Source organism: Athene noctua, chromosome 1 (genome assembly GCF_965140245.1).
Source record: "Athene noctua chromosome 1, bAthNoc1.hap1.1, whole genome shotgun sequence".
Taxonomy (NCBI): domain Eukaryota; kingdom Metazoa; phylum Chordata; class Aves; order Strigiformes; family Strigidae; genus Athene; species Athene noctua.
In genome coordinates this window covers 207,047,404-207,068,976 of record NC_134037.1, presented here as the reverse complement: position 1 = coordinate 207,068,976, position 21,573 = coordinate 207,047,404, and the positions used below count along the sequence as shown (strand labels likewise).

General features: G+C 41.2%; 1 protein-coding gene across 5 annotated transcripts in view; it reads left to right on the top strand.

Moving 5' to 3' along the window:
- Positions 1–787: 787 nt before the first annotated feature.
- RAP2A (RAP2A, member of RAS oncogene family) overlaps positions 788–21,573 on the top strand; it is a 32,729-nt gene continuing 11,943 nt past the window's right edge. Inside the window, exons 1-3 of one of the 5 annotated variants that reach the window (XM_074911315.1) lie at positions 791–1,371; positions 7,181–7,212; positions 8,114–8,144. In XM_074911315.1, coding sequence (XP_074767416.1) covers positions 1,058–1,371; positions 7,181–7,212; positions 8,114–8,144 — 377 coding nt within the window. In that variant the 5' untranslated portion in view covers positions 791–1,057. Of the gene's footprint in view, positions 1,372–7,180; positions 7,213–8,113; positions 8,145–21,573 lie in introns of all 5 variants that reach the window. The other 4 variants (XM_074911341.1, XM_074911351.1, XM_074911331.1 and 1 more) reach the window with 4 other exon arrangements.

The window sequence follows — 21,573 nt, the reverse complement described above, 5'->3', positions numbered from 1 at the left end:
GGTCCTTCACAGACACCTTCAGCCTTCGGCGAACCGCCAGATTTAAAACAGCAAGAACTCACCCCGCCAGAGCCCCTTCCCCCAGCAAACCGGGAACCGAGAGCCTGCAAGGGATTTCCCCTCGGGCGGCTCAGAAAGGCCTCTCCCCCTCCCCGACTGCCGCCCACCTACCGGGACAGGGAGCAGCGCAGGGGCCGCCGCCGCCGTCTCACCCAACCGCCCCGCACCCCCCACCCCCCCCACCCCCCCCCGTGCGACGCCAGCTCCCCCTCGGGCTACGGGCCGCTCCCGGGGCCCCGGGGCGAGCGCGCACCCTCCCCGCCTCCCGCGGCAGCCCCGGAACCGAGCCCCGGCACCGCCGCCGCGGGCCCCTGACAGCCACTTCCGGCCGCGGGGCCGCCGAGCGCCCGCCCAACCCCCGCTCGCCCCCACCCGCGCTCCCATTGGCTCATCCCGCCCGCCGCGTGACCGCTGCGGCGCCGCTGGTTGGCCCTCTGGGCAGCGCGTGCGGCGGAGCAGGCCCGAGGAGAGGGCTGGGGGCGGGGCGGGCCGCTGTCTCCACGGCGACAGCGCCGGGCGGGAGGAAACGGGCGACGGCCGCCGCCGCGAGCCGCCGAGTCGCCGCTGCCGTCGGCGTCACGTGCAGCGGCCGCGGCCGCCGGTTGGCCGGCGCCCTCCGGCGGAGGCGGGGGGGGCCGGGCGGCGGGGAGGCGCCACGTGACGAGGCGTCGCCCGCCCCCCTCCCCGCTCTTTCTTCCTCCTCGGCGCGGCCCCCCCGCCCCGGCCGGTTGGCTGTTGCCGTGGTGACAGGGGAAGGAGGGGGCGGGGCCGGCGCCCCACCTCAGCCGCGCCGCAGCCCGTGAGCGCGGCCCCGCCGCCGGCAGCGCCGCCCAGGAGCCGCCGCGGCCGGGAGCATCCGCCGGGCGGGCGCGGAGCGGGGGCGGCGGCGGTCAGGGCGGGGCGGCCCATGGCGGGGGGGTGAGGAGGGGCCGTCGGCAGGTGCGGGTCGGGCGGACGGACGGACGGGCGGTCCGTCCGCGCTGGCGGCGGCGGGAGGATGCGCGAGTACAAGGTGGTGGTGCTGGGCTCGGGCGGGGTGGGGAAGTCGGCGCTCACGGTGCAGTTCGTGACCGGCACCTTCATCGAGAAGTACGACCCCACCATCGAGGACTTCTACCGCAAGGAGATCGAGGTGGACGCCTCCCCCTCCGTCCTGGAGATCCTGGACACGGCGGGCACCGAGCAGTTCGCCTCCATGCGGGACCTCTACATCAAGAACGGGCAGGGCTTCATCCTCGTCTACAGCCTGGTCAACCAGCAGAGCTTCCAGGACATCCGACCCATGCGCGACCAGATCATCCGCGTCAAGAGGTGACTTGCCCGGCGGCCGCTCCTTCCGACGGCCGCGCCCGACGCCCACCTGCGGCCCGGCTCGCCGGGGCCTACGGGCCGCCCGTCGGCCGCCCCCCGTCCCGTGTCCTCCCCCCGCCCCGCTCCGTCCCCCTCCTCCCCCGCGCCGGGCAGCCCCGCAGTGCCCGGATCTCCGGCCCGGGGGCTGCCCACGCCCTGCCCGCTGCCCGCTCAGGTGCCTGCCCCGCCGCTTCCCTCCCTCACCCGCCCCCCTCCCTCCTTCCCCGGTGGCTCCCCTGGGCGGCAGGACCCGACCCGACAACCCCCCCCCCCCCCCCCCGCTCGCTCCCCGCCCCCGCCGGTGCCTCGCCCGCAGCCCCGGGCTCCCCGTGGGCGGGGGAAGGAGCGGGGGCAGGGGGCTCCAGCGGCTTCTGCTGCTCCCCGCTCCCCCGCTTTGCCTTTACGACGCGGTAAGTTTGGGGTGCTCCTGCGTGAAATATGGCAGACAGGCTGCCCACCGGCGGGCAGGCGGCAGGCTGTGCCACGGCCGAAACCGGGGGGGGGCGGAGGGGGGGCGGAAAAGCAGTTCCCCCAGTGTTGGATCGGGTCAGTCCTCGCGTGTACTTTCTTCGTGGACGTGCCTGGGGTGTTTCCGTGCGGCACACAGGTCTTCAGAGGCGGCTAGAGATCTGCCTTCTCGGATACCTGCATAGGTATTTCCGTGAACTTCCCACTCCTCTTAAAAGCGCACAACGCGAGCCTCTCTCTTGGTGAAGAGATGACGGCTGTGAGCGTTAGGCCTTCTGATTGCCGGTGTTTCTCTTAATTTTCCCACGGTCGCGTTGCCAGCCGCTCTATTACGAGTGAATCCACAGTGGTGAAACACCGGTGCATACTGCCAGTTTGTTTTTATAACCACTACGTTGTTTAGATATGCGTCAATCAGTGAGATGTCAGCAGCTGAAATGCAGCCAGTCACGCTAAAATAAGGGTAGATGCACCATCTGAAATCATAGCAACCGTTTGAACCATAGCGTGGATGAGAAAATGCCGCTGGCCAGATCATCATCGCAGGCAGAGATCTGCTATTGCCCGTGGAGAGAGGTTGTAATTATGTCGCAGAACTGGTTGTAAGCTTTGGCTTGGACACCTGAAAGGGAAACCCTTGTAAATAACTTAGTTGGACCGCAGCTGTTGGATTTGCATCTTAATGTAGAGTGGAGCATAAAAGGTGATAATGGCTAATCATATGGTCAGGTATGGTCTGTTCTCAGAAACTACCTCCCCAAGGCCTGGGGAGGATGTGTTTTGAAATTGGGGAGGAGGGTGAGTAGGGGAAAGGGGAGGGAGGAGACAAAGCGATGATATTTTTAGACTTGCAACTTTCTCATAGTAGGTGTTTCTTCATGTGTGTCCTAACTTTTTCAATGGGGATTTCTAAAGACCAATATAATGAAGTTATTTTGAGTTTACTGTGGAAAATACCATTTCCACGTCCTTGCAATCCTTATCATTCACACATACCTTATAGAAGAACATTTTTCTCTTTAAGTACTTAGGGTAGACTTTATTCATTAATAAATGCTTTTGGGTTTCCTGTATACTTTATCAGTGATATCAATTTATTTAGTCCGTGATTGCCTAGCTGTGGCTTTTGCAGCTTGCATTGTAGCTTGCAATGGAGCATCTGCATTCAGACCCCAGCTGACAGGCTGTAGATAGGTGAAGCAGAATAGACAGCAACTTGTACTTCCATAGTTACATTGACTCAGCACTGCTGAGAGTGGGTCTCAATGCTGCTCTTGTTTTTCTTCTGCCACCTCTTACTGCAAGTCTTCAACTCTTGGCTTTTGGTTAGGTACTTTGTGAAAGACACATGAGCTATGTTTTAACCCTAAATTTCATTTCGGCAGCTTTTAGATTACTTTGCATAAATCCTGAATACTTTAGCAAGTCCTGAAAATTTTAATTGAGTTGTAGTTGAAAGGGAGATGCTGTTGATTTGCAATATTAAAAAGATGTCGTTTCAGCAAGATCTTTCCTCGTAAATTTACCCTCATATTTGTGGGTGGTGTTGTTCTTATGTTTTGGGACTTAAGTTCCGAGGCAGTTTAAGACCTAATGTGCTGTTGGCTTAAGCTTGCATCCTTTGCACCAGTTAAACTGGAAGAATGCATATTTACAGATATAATATGTATCTGTACAAGGACTTCTAAATTACAATTTACAGTTGCACAAATGCATTTAATCCATGTTGAGCGACTAATAATCATAGTCCTGTTTACTTAGGGATTTTGGATGAGATGTACCTGAAAACAACAACTATATCCTTATATTGATACAAAACCTTAATCTGAAAAATCTCTGAACTTTCGCTGCACCTGAAAAACAATTGGCCAGGTCTCTAACTGATAGGTATCTCTACATTTTATATGTTGTCCTTGCTATTTTTCTTTTTTTCTTGGATGAAAGAATCCCTGTTGTGTTATTACATAATTAGAGAGTAATTTTAATTACTCTCCCAAGGAGTAGAGAAGCCAGGTGAAATTCCCTCTTCAGGTTGAGATGCATGCTCAAGTCTTCTACTTCCCTGGTCTAACCACCACATACCAGGCCAAACGAAGCCAAGGGAGTCCTTCACTCCACCTGATGAAGTTGAGTTACTTTATAGGAATGAATGACATGTTTATGAATGAAAGAGAGGAAACGGGTGGACCTTTACTTAACTCTGAAGCTTAGTGGTTAGAAGAGGTTGAGATCACCGTTGCCAATACGGTTTCTGTTCTCATTAAGTGGCTATTTAGTAGTAAAAAATACACAAATAGAATTAGAAACAGGACTGAAATACAAGTCTCCCAGTTTGTAGAGGAGCCACCTAATGGCAAAACTATAAAGTCAAGCTTCCTTGTGTACTGCATAGTGAGGGAGTCTTGCACCCCTTTCAGCCATCATGAACAGCTTTATCAAGAGTGGAGGATGTCTCCGTAGCTTTTAAACAGGCAATTAAAGTTCTTTCCTGGGGAATGGTTTACATGTAAACCATATTTTTCTTTTCGAAGTAAATAAAACAATTTTTGTCTAGATCTGTCTGAGTTAAGGTGCTTCACCTTCGTTAAGGGAGCCCTGTCAGTTCTGAGTGGATGGGTGCACCCCCAGCAGCTCTGCCTACACACAGGATGAGGAGAAGGAAGAGGTTTCAGTAGTGCTCTTGGTACTCTGGGCCAGTTACCTGCTGCGCAGAATGCTGCCAGTGCTGGATGAAGGATCTTGGTGGTACAAAATCACAACTGCTGATCCTCCTCCTTCAGATGCTGCGTCTTACAATAGTTTCTACCCGAGGAGTGGCTTGGCTATAGCTTGTGTTGTGCAAAGCAATCGCTTCTGCAGTCAGCTCTTCTTTCAGTGCCTGCAACTAGCCCTGCTTATCTGGAACATGTGCATTGGTATCAGTAAGTAGGGGGCAGGAAACTGATGAAAGGGGATGTGCCCTAGGCGAGTGAAGCAGCGGACGTCTTGTTTTGCTGGATGAGGAGTACAATCAGAAGGTAGGAGGACAAAAGCTTTGTGTCCTAATGCAGAGTGGTGGGTTATGCAGAATGAGGCTGAAGGTATAGGGTTGGTCTCTGGGATTATGAACTTGAGAGTGCCTCCATGCTTGTTTGAAGCTGTTGTCACTGATGATGATAGCCAAGTAAACAGTTTTGGGAGCTCCTCTTCACTGTGCCATTGTTTGCTTATCTGAAATGCATTGTTCCAGCTCCACGATCATGGTGTTTCAGCCACCTAGTACTGATTTCTGGATCCCACTTGTGCCAAATATGTCCATTAAGCCGTGTTTCTTCTGATTCTTGCAAATGCTGAGGGTTTGTGCTGTTGGGAAGATGGAGCATACGTAAGCATAATATTTGTTTTGTGGCAGCTTTGAAGAGTACTTTCTGTATACAGGAAGGATAAATGGAATCTGCTGTTTTACTCCTTACTGCCTCCTGGTGAGATGTTACACAAAATGTGTCACCTGTGCATTCTGTTATTTATGCTGTGGACAGAACTCGCTGTAGTTTCAGAGTAAGCTGTTTTCTGGAGAAACCTTTTATTTGTTAGAGCAAGGATAAACTGAGTGAGCAGGCTGTTGCCAGTGAAGATCTGCAGTGAAGAACAGAAGCTGTTAGATAAAATGGGTTGAAGTGGTACATCGCAGTTAGATATCAAGGTTTAGAAATGAGTAGTGAGTATGCAAATTAAGTATTATTTTTTTTTTTGTGGAAAAAGGAGTTAGGTGACTTTTAACCCTTTTGTGTTTGCCTTTTGTGTGATTAGAAAGTTCTCTGAAGAGAATCTGCTGATATTTACCATATACTGAATCTTAATTTTGGATATGACTTTGCCAATGTTTTTCTCCTGTGAAGGAGTGTTTAAACCTCCTTGGGTATGTATTCTAGGTGCTTGTGTAGCCTCCAATAATGTAACTTCTCAATCTGTCCTACAGACTTTAATATATATATATATATATGTATTTAGTAGAATGCTATGAAATAGAGAAGTATTATTATTTCTACTCAAGCAGAAAACTAGAGCACAGAAATAGCAACACAAACTTAACTCAGAGTTCTTCACTTGCAATAGTTTCTCTAGATGTCTGATCAGTGCTTTAAAGACAGGACAGTTGTGTTCATGTTTTGGATACTCTAACAGAGTCTATTTAAAATAGTATTTTTGTGAAATGCATATTTCAAGTAGAAGAAAAAAAAACCTTTTTATCAATCCTGTTAATACTGTTGCTTTTTCTCTAGAAAGCAAAGACCAGAAAACTTATTAATTTAGATTGGCTGAAAATGCAGACTAAATGATACAGTGATATGAAATATCACATGAAAGACCACAATGTCTCTGAGTGGAGAATGTTCTTTGTGGTGGTGTTTATCATCAGGATGAAAGACTGCCTCCTAGTCTAGGGATTCTGTGTGGTAATTTAAAACATACAAGAGATATAATTTCAAGTATAGTTTTTCAGACTTAATCACGATTAAGTCACTAAATACATCAGTTATCATTGATTCAAGATGCTGATTTCACAATTAATACATTTCAATAATTACAAATTGCCTAGATGTCTAGTTTGAAAATGTTGCTTTCCAAGTACTGTGAAAACTAAGTATGTTTTTTTCAAAGACCATAGTCCTTTTTAAGCAAGCCTGAATTTATCACTTTTCTGAAATTCTATGGATTTCTCATCTTTATTTTAAGAAAATAACTTACTAATTTTGAGAACTATTTTGAGAATTCTAACACATTCAACTGCAAACATGTCCAACCTTCTAGGAAGAAATACCTAAGCATTCAGTAGAAGTGAAACTTGGAAAATCCTGTTCCTTCTGAAGTACTGTATGCAAAAACTTGACAAATGCCTAGGGACTTTCATAGATAGTAGCTATGTAGAGATGGTAGAAATAAGAACAGGCTGAAATCCCGAAGTCTTTTCAAGCAAGAGTTCTTTTCTTGCAATAATACCAGTGTAGGGGATTGATTGATTAGAGTACTCATCTTTAAGTGAAAAAGGCAGGGCAGGTAATAAGCATGGCCTCCACTCTCTGTAGGATGCCTGGCCAAGCTGCCAGCCACTCGTGTACCCACCTTATGAAATTTAGCACGTTGTTGCAAGAACAGATTAATAGATTTTTAAATCCCATAAAACACTTGTATATTTCTGAGAATGTGTAGAAACCTGGAAGGAATTCTGACATGATGCAGACATCGACCATTGTGTTAAAATATTTAAGTACAATAGAGGAGCTATACTGGTCCCTCTTCTGTTTTTTCTTTTTTTTTTTAGGGACACCTTAATAATGGATAACTGTTTCTCAGGTGAGAACCTTATCAGTTTACAAGAAGAAAATGCAAGTATTTTAAGCATCTGTAGAAATACAAAGAAGTGGTAAACACAAGTAGTCAGTCATACCAAATTGACCCTGTGTATATAACATCAAAACCTTCAGCTGTATGGCCATCTCTTGTGTCTTACTGAGGAACTGATGTGTAGACTGTCCCTTAGAAAGTGTCTGTAATAGAAAGAGTATTAAGTTTACAGGATACAGGACATTAAAACTAAATAAAATTTACAGTAAACTCGGATTTTTTTAGTTTCTCTTTGTGCTTTTACACTTTTAAAATAACTTTACAGCACTTCTTTCTGGCTCTGTAGAGTTTAGATTTTTTCTTGTGACTGTACTTTTGTTTAAATTTGAAATTAACAAACTAATTCTGTCAGACAATTATAGGTTTCTTGAATTAACTAGGGAATTCATACATAGACAATCCTTTTAAAAAAAGTCTGACAGAGTGCAGTTTTAAGCAATAGAAGATTAAAGCCAAGCAACTTTAAAATAGTCTTAAACTTGGATATTTCAGAGTGCTTGTGCATCTTCAGAACGTATTACCTTTAATGTTTTCCTGTAGAAGCTTTTGAATTAAATTTCATACTGGCAGAGTTCTCTCTACACACACACATACCCACCCCCCCCCCCCCCCCCATGCTACTTTGAGTTACTTTCTGTGGAAACCATGAGAATTTGAGACAATACTTATAACCAGAGTCTCCTAATGTTTTGGGGGTTTTTTTGGCCCCCCCACCACTCCCCAGCTAATTGTATAGCTGTTCTTTTCCAAGATTGATTTTTTTTTTTTAATTTGTAAGGTAAAATGACGTGATAGTTTCCATATGTGGGCACTGAAAATAAATCTTTTTATCCCCTCCTGCTTTTTTTAGGTGTTCTTTGGACTTTTATTGAAAAAGCCAGGTAGGCAAACTCCTTTTGTTTGCATGTTTAGTTTAGATTGTGCTAGTTTAGAGTATAGCATATCTTTTTTTGAGATGCCTCTATCACTTAGCATCATCTTCTCTTTTCAGGTCTTAATTGCTGCTGTAGCTGATGTTGTTGTAGAGGTGTGTGAATAAATATGAGTAGCTACAATTGTCAAATAGTAGAACAGTACGTGGCAAGACTTCTTAAATTTGTTTTCAGTTGTGCGGTATTGCTTGCTTGTGTGTGTATTGTAAAAATGCTATTTAATGTGTTAAAGACCAAATATAACAGCGACTTTAATGGCTTTCATAGTTTAGTACAATAATATAACATTAATGCTTGGGGTTGAATGTTTTCTATCTTGCATTTCATTAAGTGTTTTTGACACAGATTTTTGCAATGAATATTTGGAAAATTTTATCAGAAAAAATCATTGCTCATTAAGAATTTCTCTTTTGCCTTTCAATTTCTGTTTTGCCAAGAGGACAATAATTCTTTAAATACTGTTTTTTTATAGCCAACACAGTTGGCAGTAACTTTCGTCTTTTCTTTCAAAATAACCATGATTTTCTAATCTTCATTTGGATAGTATGTGGATAGAAACAAATTTGTTGTATGGTCATACATAAAACATTCTGGTTAACAGTATGTTTAGTTAAAACTCTTACGTTAACAGGCATACTTCTTGGACTGAAATTTCAAAAATAGACATTCTTTGGCGATTGAAAGCTTTTAGATGAAAATTTGAAATGTCTGTGTGGGTGGCTCTCCCAAAAATCTTAAATCAATTCCTCTTCTAGTTTTCCCCATAATAATTCAGTGTCAGATTTTTATTTTTTGCACCCAAGAACAAACCTGGGGTTAGTGGTTATTTCATTTCAGAAATCTTGAAAGTGTTGCTCAAACATCTTTTTTTTTTCAATTTTTGTCCTCATAAATTGTGTAGGTAGTATGTGATAACGTTTTGAGAGAGAATAGGGAAGCAATTGGGACTGCGGTGCTAAATTATCCTGGCACGTAGTGACTTGTACAAAGATTTACGTGATTGTTAAGGCAACAAGAACTATAGCTATCTGCTTCTTCATGTTCTCTTATTCATTAGCTTCCTGCTGCTCTGTTTTTTTAAGGTTTTGTTGTTTTTTTTTTCCCAGAGGTTTCCAGTACAGAACTAGTATTCAGTTTTTGCTCCACTAAGGCAAACAGTATAGTCTAGGTACAGTTTACTATGATGAGTGCAACTGGAACACTGTCTTTGTCGATGGGTTGCATTTTAGCAGCTGTGTTGTCTTAAATCCTAGTCTAGACAAGAGAATTAAAGGTGTGATATGAGCACGTTATCCTTTCTTAACATTAATGGCATGGTGCTAGCTCAGTTGGTGCTGTACTCTTTAAAAATGCAACGATGACAATATTTTAATTCTTGTCTTGATTAGGCCTAGACTAGGTGAAAGATCAGGTGAAGGACAAAAAAGGAGTAAGTCTTTTTAGAGTTGATTAGCTTATTTAGAAACATCATTTATGTCATGTAGATAGAGCTTTAGCAACTTCTGAAATATATTGTTATTATGTTCTGCAAAAAGTCAGGGTAAGGGGGCAGACATTTTAAAGCATTTTAAAATATTAGAATGTATTAGCTTAGGGTAGTGGCCTGGGGTAAAATAAAATATAACTCTTACTTTATAGAATGATTTGGTGACTTCCTGTTATTGTTCAGGGTAACAGGTAGCCACCTTAACTAAAAGATTTAGTGTTTGAGATTCCCATGTGACTGTGAACTCAACTACAATTTAATTTGAACTGGAAATGAATTGGATAAGGGCACTGAACTTAAGTGCTCTGAAAGTTGTGAAGAAGAGCTTTGGTCCTGGATTTCTGATTAATGGCGAGAAAAGATGCTTTGAAGAAATAACCACATAGATCTCCTCTGTGCTATATGTGCACTTGCTGTGACGAGCAAGTTTTGGTAGGAGAATGTTTGTATGTTTGCCCTCTTACTCCTAATGTCTTGGAGTATAGAGGATAAGCAAGGACTGATCAACCTACTTTATCTGATTAGATCTGGTTGTGGTTTCCTACATTGCTATAAAATCTTTTTAACTGCTGTACAAAATCTTGAAATATTTTATAAATGTGCAAATAATTGGAATTCTTTCTTCTTTTGAAAAAGCCATGAACTTTATAAGACCTGTCTAGAAATACATAAATTCTTTCCTCAATAATTGCTTTTCTTTTGAAATTTCCTTACCATGTTTTCAATTTAATTTTTAGATTTTGGAAGCTCCTTGTTTTTGTCAAAACAAAATAATGAATGTTTGGGTTTATACTGCTTTCCCCAAAAGTTATACATGAGTGGGGAAAAAGATTGGTGGTTCTTTTTTTTTTTTTTTTACCCACCTTTATATTTAATTGCACTTACTTGGCCATGATGCAGAATCCTGGACATGTTATTTATTTGAACTACATGACAGCAGTCTTTATTTGTATACTGGTATTTGTACACTGTTTTAAAGAAGATATATTTTCAGTCTGTGGATTACTTTCTACTGCTAAAAAAGGACTTGACATTGTAAAGGGGTTTTCTAGTAGTAATCTTTATCTCCAGGTTTAAAACTTGCCCTTCTGCTGTTGTAATAATTCTGCTGAAAAGCAGTCAAATAGTGGTGTTTTATGGTTTAGGTGGGTTTTTTTTAACTTAAAGAATTAAATTTCTTTATGAAAATAATTCAGAGGGCAGAAGATGATCACCTTGAACTATTTCTTCTGGACCATTTTATCAGATGCCTTTCATACACCACCCCCCCAAAAAAAAAAAAAATCTTAACTGGTCTGAGTATTTCTCAGTCTCTGATCAAATCCTGGCCTTCCATCTCCGTGCTTAAAGAAGGCATCTGCTCTGCTAGTCTCAGAAGCAGTTAGATTCTTGGTAGCTGACAGACAGGTTACTCCCTACAATGCCTGGAAGAGAGAAGTATGAGTCACCTTCTGCTGGGTTAACACTGTGGTCCACAGTCAAAATCCAAGAAGTAATTTGGAATAAATTCTCCCACTGCTTTTGTCTGCTTGGATGTGATGTTAGGTTTGGGGAGAGGAGTTGAGGGGGTCAGTGCAGTACCACTTAAATCTGTTTGATCTACTTGGGTTCTTTAACAGATAACCTCCTCAGTATACAGTGGGGGTTTTGGGGGTAGGAGAGGTTGGTTTTGTTGTTGTACCAAGTGTGCAGGATGCTGCCCAAAGGACGGAATCCTGACGTTGATCTGAACATGCAGCGCACTGGAGATGCTTCCCCCCCGCCCCCCAATGCCAGCCTTCTTTTTTCTTGCATTTCATTGAGAAATACATGAGAAATGGGTCTTGCAAAATAGCTTAGTGTTTCTTTTCTGTGTCAGTTCTTTAGGAATCTCCTCTCTGAGGTGTGTAGTCCTGTTGCAGCAAAACACTCAAACTATTTCCTTATGTATGTAGAATCTCTCTTCTTGAGAGGCAGGCCTTCTCACTGATCAAAACACATTCTAAAAGAGTGGGAGAAAAATGGAAGCCACTATCATCATGAAGCAACAGCTGGCCTTTTCTGCAACATTGTGATCACCTGAACTAGGGGAGTCTTCTGGTCACCACTGTATGGGATACTGATTTTGCATTTTTGCAGTGACTTCTCTATCTAAAGTGAATTAGCAGTCCTGAGACATCCCTGGGTTTCAGTCCCTAGTATCTTCAGCTTGTACGCCTGATCTTTTTCTGTTCTTGTTGTTCCCTTGGAATTTGTGAATTTGCTTTCATGCATTTTTGTTTGCTTTTATGATGGTGCAACTTCAACAGGAAGATTGAAGACTATTTTCTCAACTCACTTGTAGCTTAGTGTTAGAACAGTCTTCTGGGAAAAGCAGATGTGAAACTTGTATCTCTAAAAAAGCTATATGGTGCAGGACTTTCACCTCTTTGATCAGTGTTGTAATCGCTGTACTGCTACATTAAGTGTGAGAAACAGCATTGTCACTATTTATTCCGATGGCTTTCTGTGAAAGTGGTATCTGTTGTGGGTTTTGTTGAGTATCTTACTACTGGTGTGTTACTAGATTCACAGCGGAACGTGGAGTGAATTGGGCCTCTCAAGGGAGGTGGCTGCTTGCATGCCTCATCTATAAATCCCAAGAGAGTTTAGGTGTGTGACCCTATTGTGGTTCCAATGTGTGGCTCAGCTGGGCTTGCACAGCTGTAGGCCTTCAGACAGCTACCTTGTTTTGACAAAAACTTCACATGAATGCGGCCTGTCAAGAAATTAAGTGGGGAGGCAGAAATTTTGTAGAGCACTCTCTTAGACATCGCTGCTCCCTAAGTTCTTCTGGAGTAGCAGTACCTACCTCAGCTTTTCATTCAGGCCCAGAAATATTTGCCATCAGAATGTTTTCCTCTCTTTACTTGCTGCTTTTTCACATCAGTCTCATTCTTTACGTTTTGAGCAGTGAATTTCTGAATGCCTCTGTATGGATCTTGTTGGTACAGAATGTTGAGAAGACCATAGACTTGATGATCATATCATCCACAGCGTAGGATTGGCAATTGTACTTCAGATGTCTTCCTTCTCTAAAAAAAGAATTCTATGCACAGGTTATATTATATTGCTGATTATAGCGTTGTGTATGGAGTAGAATCTGCTTAGGTGACGGTGCTCGTACAACAGGGTGATAGACTCTTAGTAAGAAACTGGAGATGTAGATGATATCAAGATAGAGTTTTAATGTTAAATATTTAATGTGAAGAACCTTTCTTAATTAGTCTTCATAGTCTTTTCTGTGTTTCCCCTAGTTTGGATGTCTGCAGCCTCACATAACGTTAGACGCTGCAGATGCTCAGCAGGCTATCTTCATATCATGTGCTTCTCCAGTAGTTGTTATAGGTTGACCATTTGAGAGAATCGGTAGCCACCTTCTCCTTGATCCTCAATGATGTTCTGGAAAATTTAGGCATGATGACATGTTCTGGAATTTCACTCCATCCAAATATTTCCAAATTTTATTTAAATTGAGGAGAAGCTAGGCTGCCTGTTGATGTGGTGAATGAGTGGCTGTTTTGGTGGGATTAGGTTTGAAGAATCCTCTGCTGCCTTCAAAGATAACATTATGGATCAGATGATAGTTTTGCCTGGACTGTGTGAATGGATATCTAATGGTCTTGCCTCTAGTCTGGCACTATATACATTATAGTTGTTCAATCTGGGATTGTGTAACCTCTGTTATTTACTGAAATATCACTGTCTTATAATTGTAGCTGCTGCAAATTTCTGATGAGTCTGTTTACCATCTAGCAGTTTTTAGTCAAATGTCTTGTAACCCTTTTATTTCTAGTGCTCTTTGTAACCAAATTTCATAGCAACCAAAGTCACATGCTTGCTACCCATCAGATGAGTCTGTCAGCAACTGTTGGCAAGGAATGCTCTTCCTACTACCACTCTAAGTACCAGTTTTTACTTTAAAGTCTGGTGTTATTGTGGAAATAGTCCTGCTGTCACCAGGCCCTGTGCCTCAGAATCTGCATTGACCAGGTGATGTGAGAATTGCTAGACTTGCTCCGCATCTGTGCAAGGGTGGTTTTCAGGAACCATAGTGAGAAAATGCAGTTCTTCGACAGCCTCCCAATGGACCGGGGCTACTGTTCTTTTCATCTTTTTGATTTACACTGTCAGTTATGTTCGTAATTGCCAAGAGTTCAACTACTGGCCAGCTGTAATTGTTTATAGACAGGATGCATAATGTGAAAGTTTAAAATCAGGGCCCTCTCTCAAGGGAAGAAAGTGACTGGCACTTGCAGACAATATGAACTCTCAGTCATACTACTAAACTATAGCAGGCATGTTCAAAATACCATTATCTGTCTAAAAATTATACCACAAGAAGCTTAAGATAAGCATCATGATAGTTCCATCTGATGGAAAGGTGGTTTCTACTGACTGCTTCCTTTTCTTTTGTAACTCTTTGATTAAACAAATCCACAGAAGTCGTTTTTTACCTATCAAAGTTTATAATATAACTGTTTTCTGAAAAGGAAAATATACAGAAAGCTAGGGTCAGGATGCTTGAACTTAAGTGGTCCACATTGTTCTGGAACATAAGGAAGAAGGGAGGGTGATGTACATACCATGCATTGCAGGGTTTACTGGTGTATCACTAGGGTCGATATGGACACACTGAGAAAAAATAGTTACAACGTTTTCACCTATAGGAAGAATTGCTACCTTGTAGACTCAACATAGTAAAGAATATAGGATTTTGAAAAAAAAAAAAACCAAACAACCAAAAAACCACAAAACCAAAAAATTAGTTTATCCTGTATTCTTTCCATGGATTTTCAAGAACTTGGTCATTCAATATGATTGGCTGTTTATTGCAGGATATTTCTTTTTAAAATCTTGTTCTAATCCTTGTAAACTGTATTTGTCAAAAACATACGAAAAAGCATCCCTTTTAAATTGAGATGACCATATTCAATAAAGGAAACGAATCACCTAAAGGTGTGAAATCAATGAACTTAGTGTATGTTGAATTCTCCTCCAGATGGTTTTTATTCAGAAATAGTGATTGCCATCATGGTAGCTTCATCTGCCAGAGAAGGACAATGGAAAGCTCTATCTTGGATGAAAGCTGAGAAGGCACACCTCGAAAGTCCCTTATTACTCTAAAATTAAGCAATTGTATTGCCTTCCTAGCTGGGATAATTGGACTTGTAATTGAAGTCTACGTTCTTCTCCCAGAGATGATCAAAACGCCTTCCTTTGAAAGACTTTCTGTCTGTCAGAAAGAAATGTGGTTAGATTAAAAGGACTGGGAACAGTCTGGGCTTCACATCCCCGCGCACACCTTCATATTAATTGAAATGGCCTTTCTGCATAGAACAACTTAATGTGGAAAAAATAATTAGTGGACTATTTTCAGGAAATTCTAGTTACCAATTAGTGATTCAAGGAAGAAGGTGTAATGGACACTAGGGTGTGTGGTACCTTTAAATATGGGCACTTTTAATAAAAGAACTCCAACCTTCTCAAATACTTTCTTACCGTTATTACTGTCGCTTCTGAAGGTTAACTGTAAAAATTATCATCCTTTCTGTACCTTGAATGTGACAAACAGCCATTTAAATATTGGTGTAAGAATTTGTTTCTCAGAATAAAACAAAGTACATCATAGTTTAGCATCTTTCGCAAAAATACCTATCTTAATGTTGCCACTTTAAAAATAAGTTTACTCAGAGAAACAGCTAAAATGTACCTATATACACAAATGTAACATGTACCTATATGCACAAATATACAGGGGGATTTTTCAGTCTTCCAACCTGTGGGGTTAGGAGCCAGGACAAAACCCAAATGTGCATTTCACCAGGTTCTGCACTCATCTTCTATTTGAAGTAGTTTAAAATAGGCTTTGTCCACATATGAAAAATTTGTCACTGAGTTACTTTCTGAACAGGTTTAATTAAACCAGTGTAAAGCCACATTGTTTCCTACCTAATTTAAGCAATATTAAAATTGATGGCCATGTGGGAATTTGCGACATTTTAAAACAATTATTTAGGTTGGCCTGGCTTGTTTGGTTTTTATCCCTCTGAATAAAATATGTCAGTGAGAGACATAGCCTCTTGTTGTGAAGGTTATAATTTTTTTTTTCTCGCTCCCTCCCTCTTGCACATGCATGCATGTGTTGCTTTTTCTGTTGCTTATCTAGCAAAGCCCATCCTTTCTGTCTGTTCAGTTGAGTAACCATCTCTTTGGGTGACACAGGCCATCAGCCAGCCTACAGCCACCGGCAGAATGCCAGCGCAGAGGTGCTCCAGTGCCCCGGGGGTGCTGGTGACTGGGAGCCTTGGGCTCTGACCCTGGTGCACCCGCTCAGCTGTTGACACAGCTTTGGCACTGGCCAAAGCAGGCAGGTGCCTAAAGCCCCAGAGACACAGTGGTGTGGGCAGCTGCGTGGTGAGGGAATCCCAGAGGCTCACCGTACTTGTGCCAGCGTGGCCTAATGGTGCATGGGGTTAACATGTGCAAGATAAAACGGTCTTCATGGTGACGGAGTGCCAGAAAGTGTCTTCGTAGACAATAAAATGACTGTCAGGTTTAGTAAAACTCTTCTGGGAGAAGGAAGCTTTTTTTAACCTAGACTAGACCCAAAGAAATTAACATTTATACAGTAGTTAAAATAGAAATAGCTCAACATCTGAGATGAGTGCATCTGAGCTCCTCATTCTAGATGGCTTCATTTTAACAGTTACTGAAATATTAAATTTGAGATACACATACATGTGTAAGGAATAATCAAATATTTAGATTTTACTGGTTTATGTACTAGATAATACCCTATATTTGATGTCACTGTATAAATAAGTTCTTGCAGAGAAAGTTCTGGATACTAGAATAGGTAAAACTTAGTTTCAAGTCTTTCAGTATATTCAGGATGTGACTTAGGATGAAGTAGTCTGTGGTTGTTTTTAGTTGGTACCTGTCCTATTGTAGGAAAAATGAAGAAAGCTCTGAAGAAAATTATTTCTGAAGTTTATGCTCAACATAAAAGAGAGGCTATCAGTAAATCATACTTTATATTCACTTCGTAGAGGCAGTATGCTGGGAGGCGGTGTTGTGTACTTGAATATAAACCAACACTTGCTCTAAAAAAGCAGACAAAAACCCCACATGGCTTTGGAAGCCCTTGTTTTGTAGTCATCTTTAGATACGGAAGCAGTTTCACTTAACTAGCTGATGTGCTCTTTTGGAATCAAATTTCTATAATTACAAAGTTGAGTTGTTAAAGATGGAGGTCACTTCTGAAAACTGCAGAGAAGAAAACCTTGGTGCTTTGTTCATTTAATCATTCCAATTACATAAACTAGGCTTATGGTAGTTTGATAAATTATTTTGTAAAATAAGGGCCAATTTTCTGAAGTCATGGCAGAATGTTTTTCTTTCCCAAGATGAAGGTCAAATGTTCTTGTAGAAACTCAGCAGAACTAAAGAGACTTTCAGAGCATCTGCTAATGAAACTAGTTAAGGTCTTCAGATTCACATCTGTTTTTTCTTTGTTGGTGACAAATTTTATTTTGGTAAAAGAGGACTTCACTGTAGTCAAAAAAATATGAAGTCATAATACTACTTCTGAAGTAAAAGAGAAAATGATAGAACTTGTGCTATTTTTTCCTAAATTGGTTCACTATACCAGTGGCCACTTGCTTAGACTTTCTATAAAATAGTCTTATCTCCTGAAAAATACCAGTTGTAACCTAATCGTACCATTGTGAGGAAAATCTGTCTGAACAGAGCATTTTTTGCAAAGTTTTCTTATATGCATTGTAGGATATTTTTATTAGCTTGAAGGACATAAAGCTGTATTTTTCTTTGGTTACTAGGGCAACAAGAAGTCTCTGCTTTGTACTAGACACACATTCTCTTCAGGCTATGCAGTATCATACAAACTCTGGTATCTACCTGCCTTAGCTTCTACAAGGCAATTGATGAGAGAGCAGAAATTTATGCTAGGTTCATTGCAAGAGGTCAAATTCTTTAAAATATAAATAAATAAAAGCCACTATGGAATGCAGTTTATATCCAAATGTAATGCTCAGGTCTACAGACCAGACAGTGACAATTGAATCGTCAGCAGTGAATTTTGTGATCCAGGCTTGTGTATGTTTTCAGAAGCTAGATCTGGGTAGTGCTGAAAGTCAGCAGCTCTGGCTTCTCAGAGTAAGAAGGTTCTTACCTCGACATGGAGGAGAAACTTCCTGTGCGGTTCTGACTGGATGGCACAACATGATCATTCCTGAACTCTAATCCTTTGGAAGCAGACGATGCTACTAAGAAGGTTTTGAATTAATTGTTAGGCCTATTCTTGAAGACTGCAAAAGTGCAATTTTAATGAGCTAGAGAAAATCCTATTAGAATAGTTTAAATAAGTTTGCAGTGGGATTTTTATCAGTGGTTATAAATTGGTTAAAGGCATGTAAGAGTGTGTTCACTTTAAATAGTGAAATAATACCTTACAGGACTATGGTCTTCTGGCCCTTTTAAAATGCATATGCATTTTACTGTTTTTGCTAGCCAAAGTTTTTACTTTGTGTAACCACTAAAAAGTTTCACTTTCTATAGTTTAAATAAACAAGGATAAAGAGATTGAAGTTGTCATTAACTTATGCTTGAGCTTTAGTTAATTCTCTAAATCTGTTTAATACACTTTGCTTTCATAATTCTAGGATATGTCTGTTTTGAGTCCTGTAAGTATGATTATCAGTTCCTCTACATAAATGAATATCTATAAATATTTATATAGCTTTAGCATTTGTTTCTCAGCCCATTTTCTATGGAAACAAGCCTTATGCAACTCAGTTGTCTGCTTGTCTCATCTTTTGCCGTTACCTGTCAGTAAGTTTTGTATTCTATGGCAAAATTAAACTTAATTAAATGGTAGTACAACTTCTGAAAGGTGTCATGGAAGGTCTGGACCTCCCAAGGTCCCTTCCTGCTCCAGTGGTTCTGGGGTTTGACGTCTGGAACGAATTAGAAATCTATGATTACGTTCTATCTGGATTGTTGGTGGGAAAGACACCTTGTCAGTGTTCTAGTTGTGGAAGAAACTGTGCGATGTGCTCAACCCTAGTTATGGACTGGAGAATGGCGAGGGGAAGACTTGAAGGCAGAAGTTAAAACTAGAGCTTTAGAGATCAGTGTTGACCGAATCTTTAAGAAACTAGACCTACCATTATCCTCATAACTTACTTCCCAGATATTCTGCGCATTATAGAAGGATTAAGTGCTGCTTTAGCTTTTCCAAATGGAATATTAACAATATCTTTGTCTCAAAGATTTTTCTTTAACACAGCTACAGGCATAAGCTTTGATAGATCTTAATCAGTACAAATCTGTTCAGTTGCTTTCCTTCTCCTCACCCACCTTTTGTCAATGCTTCATTGTGCTGTAAGTTTACAGTATATTTTAAAATATTACAGTAATTCATCTAAAGGTTTGCATGTCAAGAGATGCTTCTGAGAGGAATTTCTTCCGACAAAGCATGTATTGACAGATAAATGGTAAAGCATGTTAGGGTCACTGTTAAGTTCTTTGAACACAGCAAAGTAATAAATTAAAAATATGAAACAGAATACATGGATGTATGATGTGCAAGGGACTTATATTTCTTTTAATAGGTATCTGCATTTTTCATTGCCTTTGCAAAGGGACCTTTTCAATCCCACATCATCAGAATAGGCAGGCTTTTTGACCTTGTCAAAGTTTTGTGCAGAGAAGCAAAGACGAGGAGAGATCCCTCAACGTCAGCATATGTTTTTAAAATATTGTGAGCCCTTGCAGTTTCTGCTCAGGCTGGTGCCGTTGAAGTAAGATAACAACCTTGGTTTTGTTTCCCATGCTGGTGTATTTGCTCCTGTTCTGAGGCAAACCTATTTCTAAAGAGTCACACCTAAGAATAAATAGGTTTATTCTTTCTGCTGGCAAGATGGATGTTGGTGCATAATCTGCCCTAATGTGTCTGTTCTCAATACTTGTAAAGAAAACCTGAAGATTTGGAGGTGTTACGTAGCCTTCTGCTGAGAATAGCTGGGATGTGGGATGTTTCCTTCAAAACCTTTGGGTTGCTTCCATTGCTAAAGATGGAAGACCTCAGAAGTGTTTATGTGCCATAGGCATTCAGAGGTTAAAGCTGACAAGTGGAGTTTTCTTCAGCTGGAGAATGGAGGTACAGAGTTCTAGAGATTCCTAGAAATCGCACAGGAAATCTGTAACAGGGTATGAAACTGAACCAGCACATGTGTTTTCTGCAAGGTATCAGAGGATAAAGTTTAGTTTTAAGTGGTTATGCCTGAAAAAGTGGTCATTTAAAAAAAATTGTCTTTTTTTGAAGACTTTAAATTACAAATAAAAGATAGATATGGTAGTCTCTTTAATTTTAGTGCCTTCCATATGTTGTACATTCGGTAGGTACTAAAACCCTTGACTTATCCAGTCATGCTCATTATATTGGAATAAATGTTAATATATTAGCATATGGCTTAAAAATATTTAAGGTCAGAAAACTAATATGGTCATTAAGAATAATTTTCAGTAATGAATGCTAATTTTAAATTCTTAAATATGAAGCCTAATTTTTAATATGTTAAGCCATTCTTACAGCTATTAGGAATTTTCAAAAAATCAGATGCTCAACTTTAGCATCTGGAACTTTTGAGCAAGAACTTTGTATTTAAGCAGCCATACTGTGCCTCATAATCTGTTCATAATTTTCTCCACAACTAGACTTCTTTCAGTGCAAACAGAGTATAGAGACAGGAACTAAATTAAATAGATGCACCTGTGAGAATCTCAGATTTACAGGACATTCTGCTTTTCCTCTGCCTTTTAGAAACAAGAGAATTATTTATGATGGAAAAAGTCAGGTAAAACACTTGCCTTGCATTTTATATGGATTTGAATCTTGTGATTATTGCTTCTTAAACTATACCAAGGAATAGAAAATTCTTATTTGAAAATTCCAGTGTTTCTAAGTTGCTAAATGTGTCAAGTACTTTAGGATTTCAACAAGATGATGTTGATGCTTGGTTGTATAAGATAAGAATTTTGATTAGCATAGAGAGAGAACTCGAGGAGTAAAATATTGTTTGGATATGCTTACAGCAAACCTGCTGCTAAGCAGGTAGATGTTATATATCACTTAGAGCCTTTTCAGTCTAGATAATAGACTTCATGTGAGATACAGATTTTCATGATAGGTACTAGGGAGAGGTGTCCTGCTTTAAGGTGAAAGCTAACCTCTTGTTTGATACAGAGAAATGATTACTTGTTTTAAGATTTATTTACTTATAGAAAACTGTTTAGTAACTTATTTACTTACTTGTAGTGTTTTTTTAATATTGTTAAGAATCTTGCTTGCTCAGACTGTTCCGTAGAATTTTACCAAGGACTACAGTGTTCATCAAAACAAAGCAGTTCACTGTGAAAATCTACCAGGGGCTACAGTGTTCAGCAAAATATTATGCTTTGTCCTTGAGGAACAGGTGGCTGGCTCTAACTAGTTGGAATTTTGCTAATGAGTAGAGATAGTCATAGAGAAATGGTAGACGTTCTATTGATTCTCTTAGATAAGATAGAAAAATAAACCACCTGAAAAATACTTTTGTTATTCAAGAAATTGGCCAAGAGAATCTGTGCATGCTCCGTGGAAAAAACAAGGTTAGAAAGACCACGAGCCTTCCTTCCAAAGACCCCGGAAGACGCCCACCAGGAGGCAATGGACAGGTGCAAAGAGAACATAAACTCCTGACATCAGCCTTTCGAACTAACCCAGCCCTACTCATGCATATGTATGTTTGTGTTACGTAACCCAATGAATATGGATATCCACACTCTATCAGTTTTGGTAAAACGTGCGGT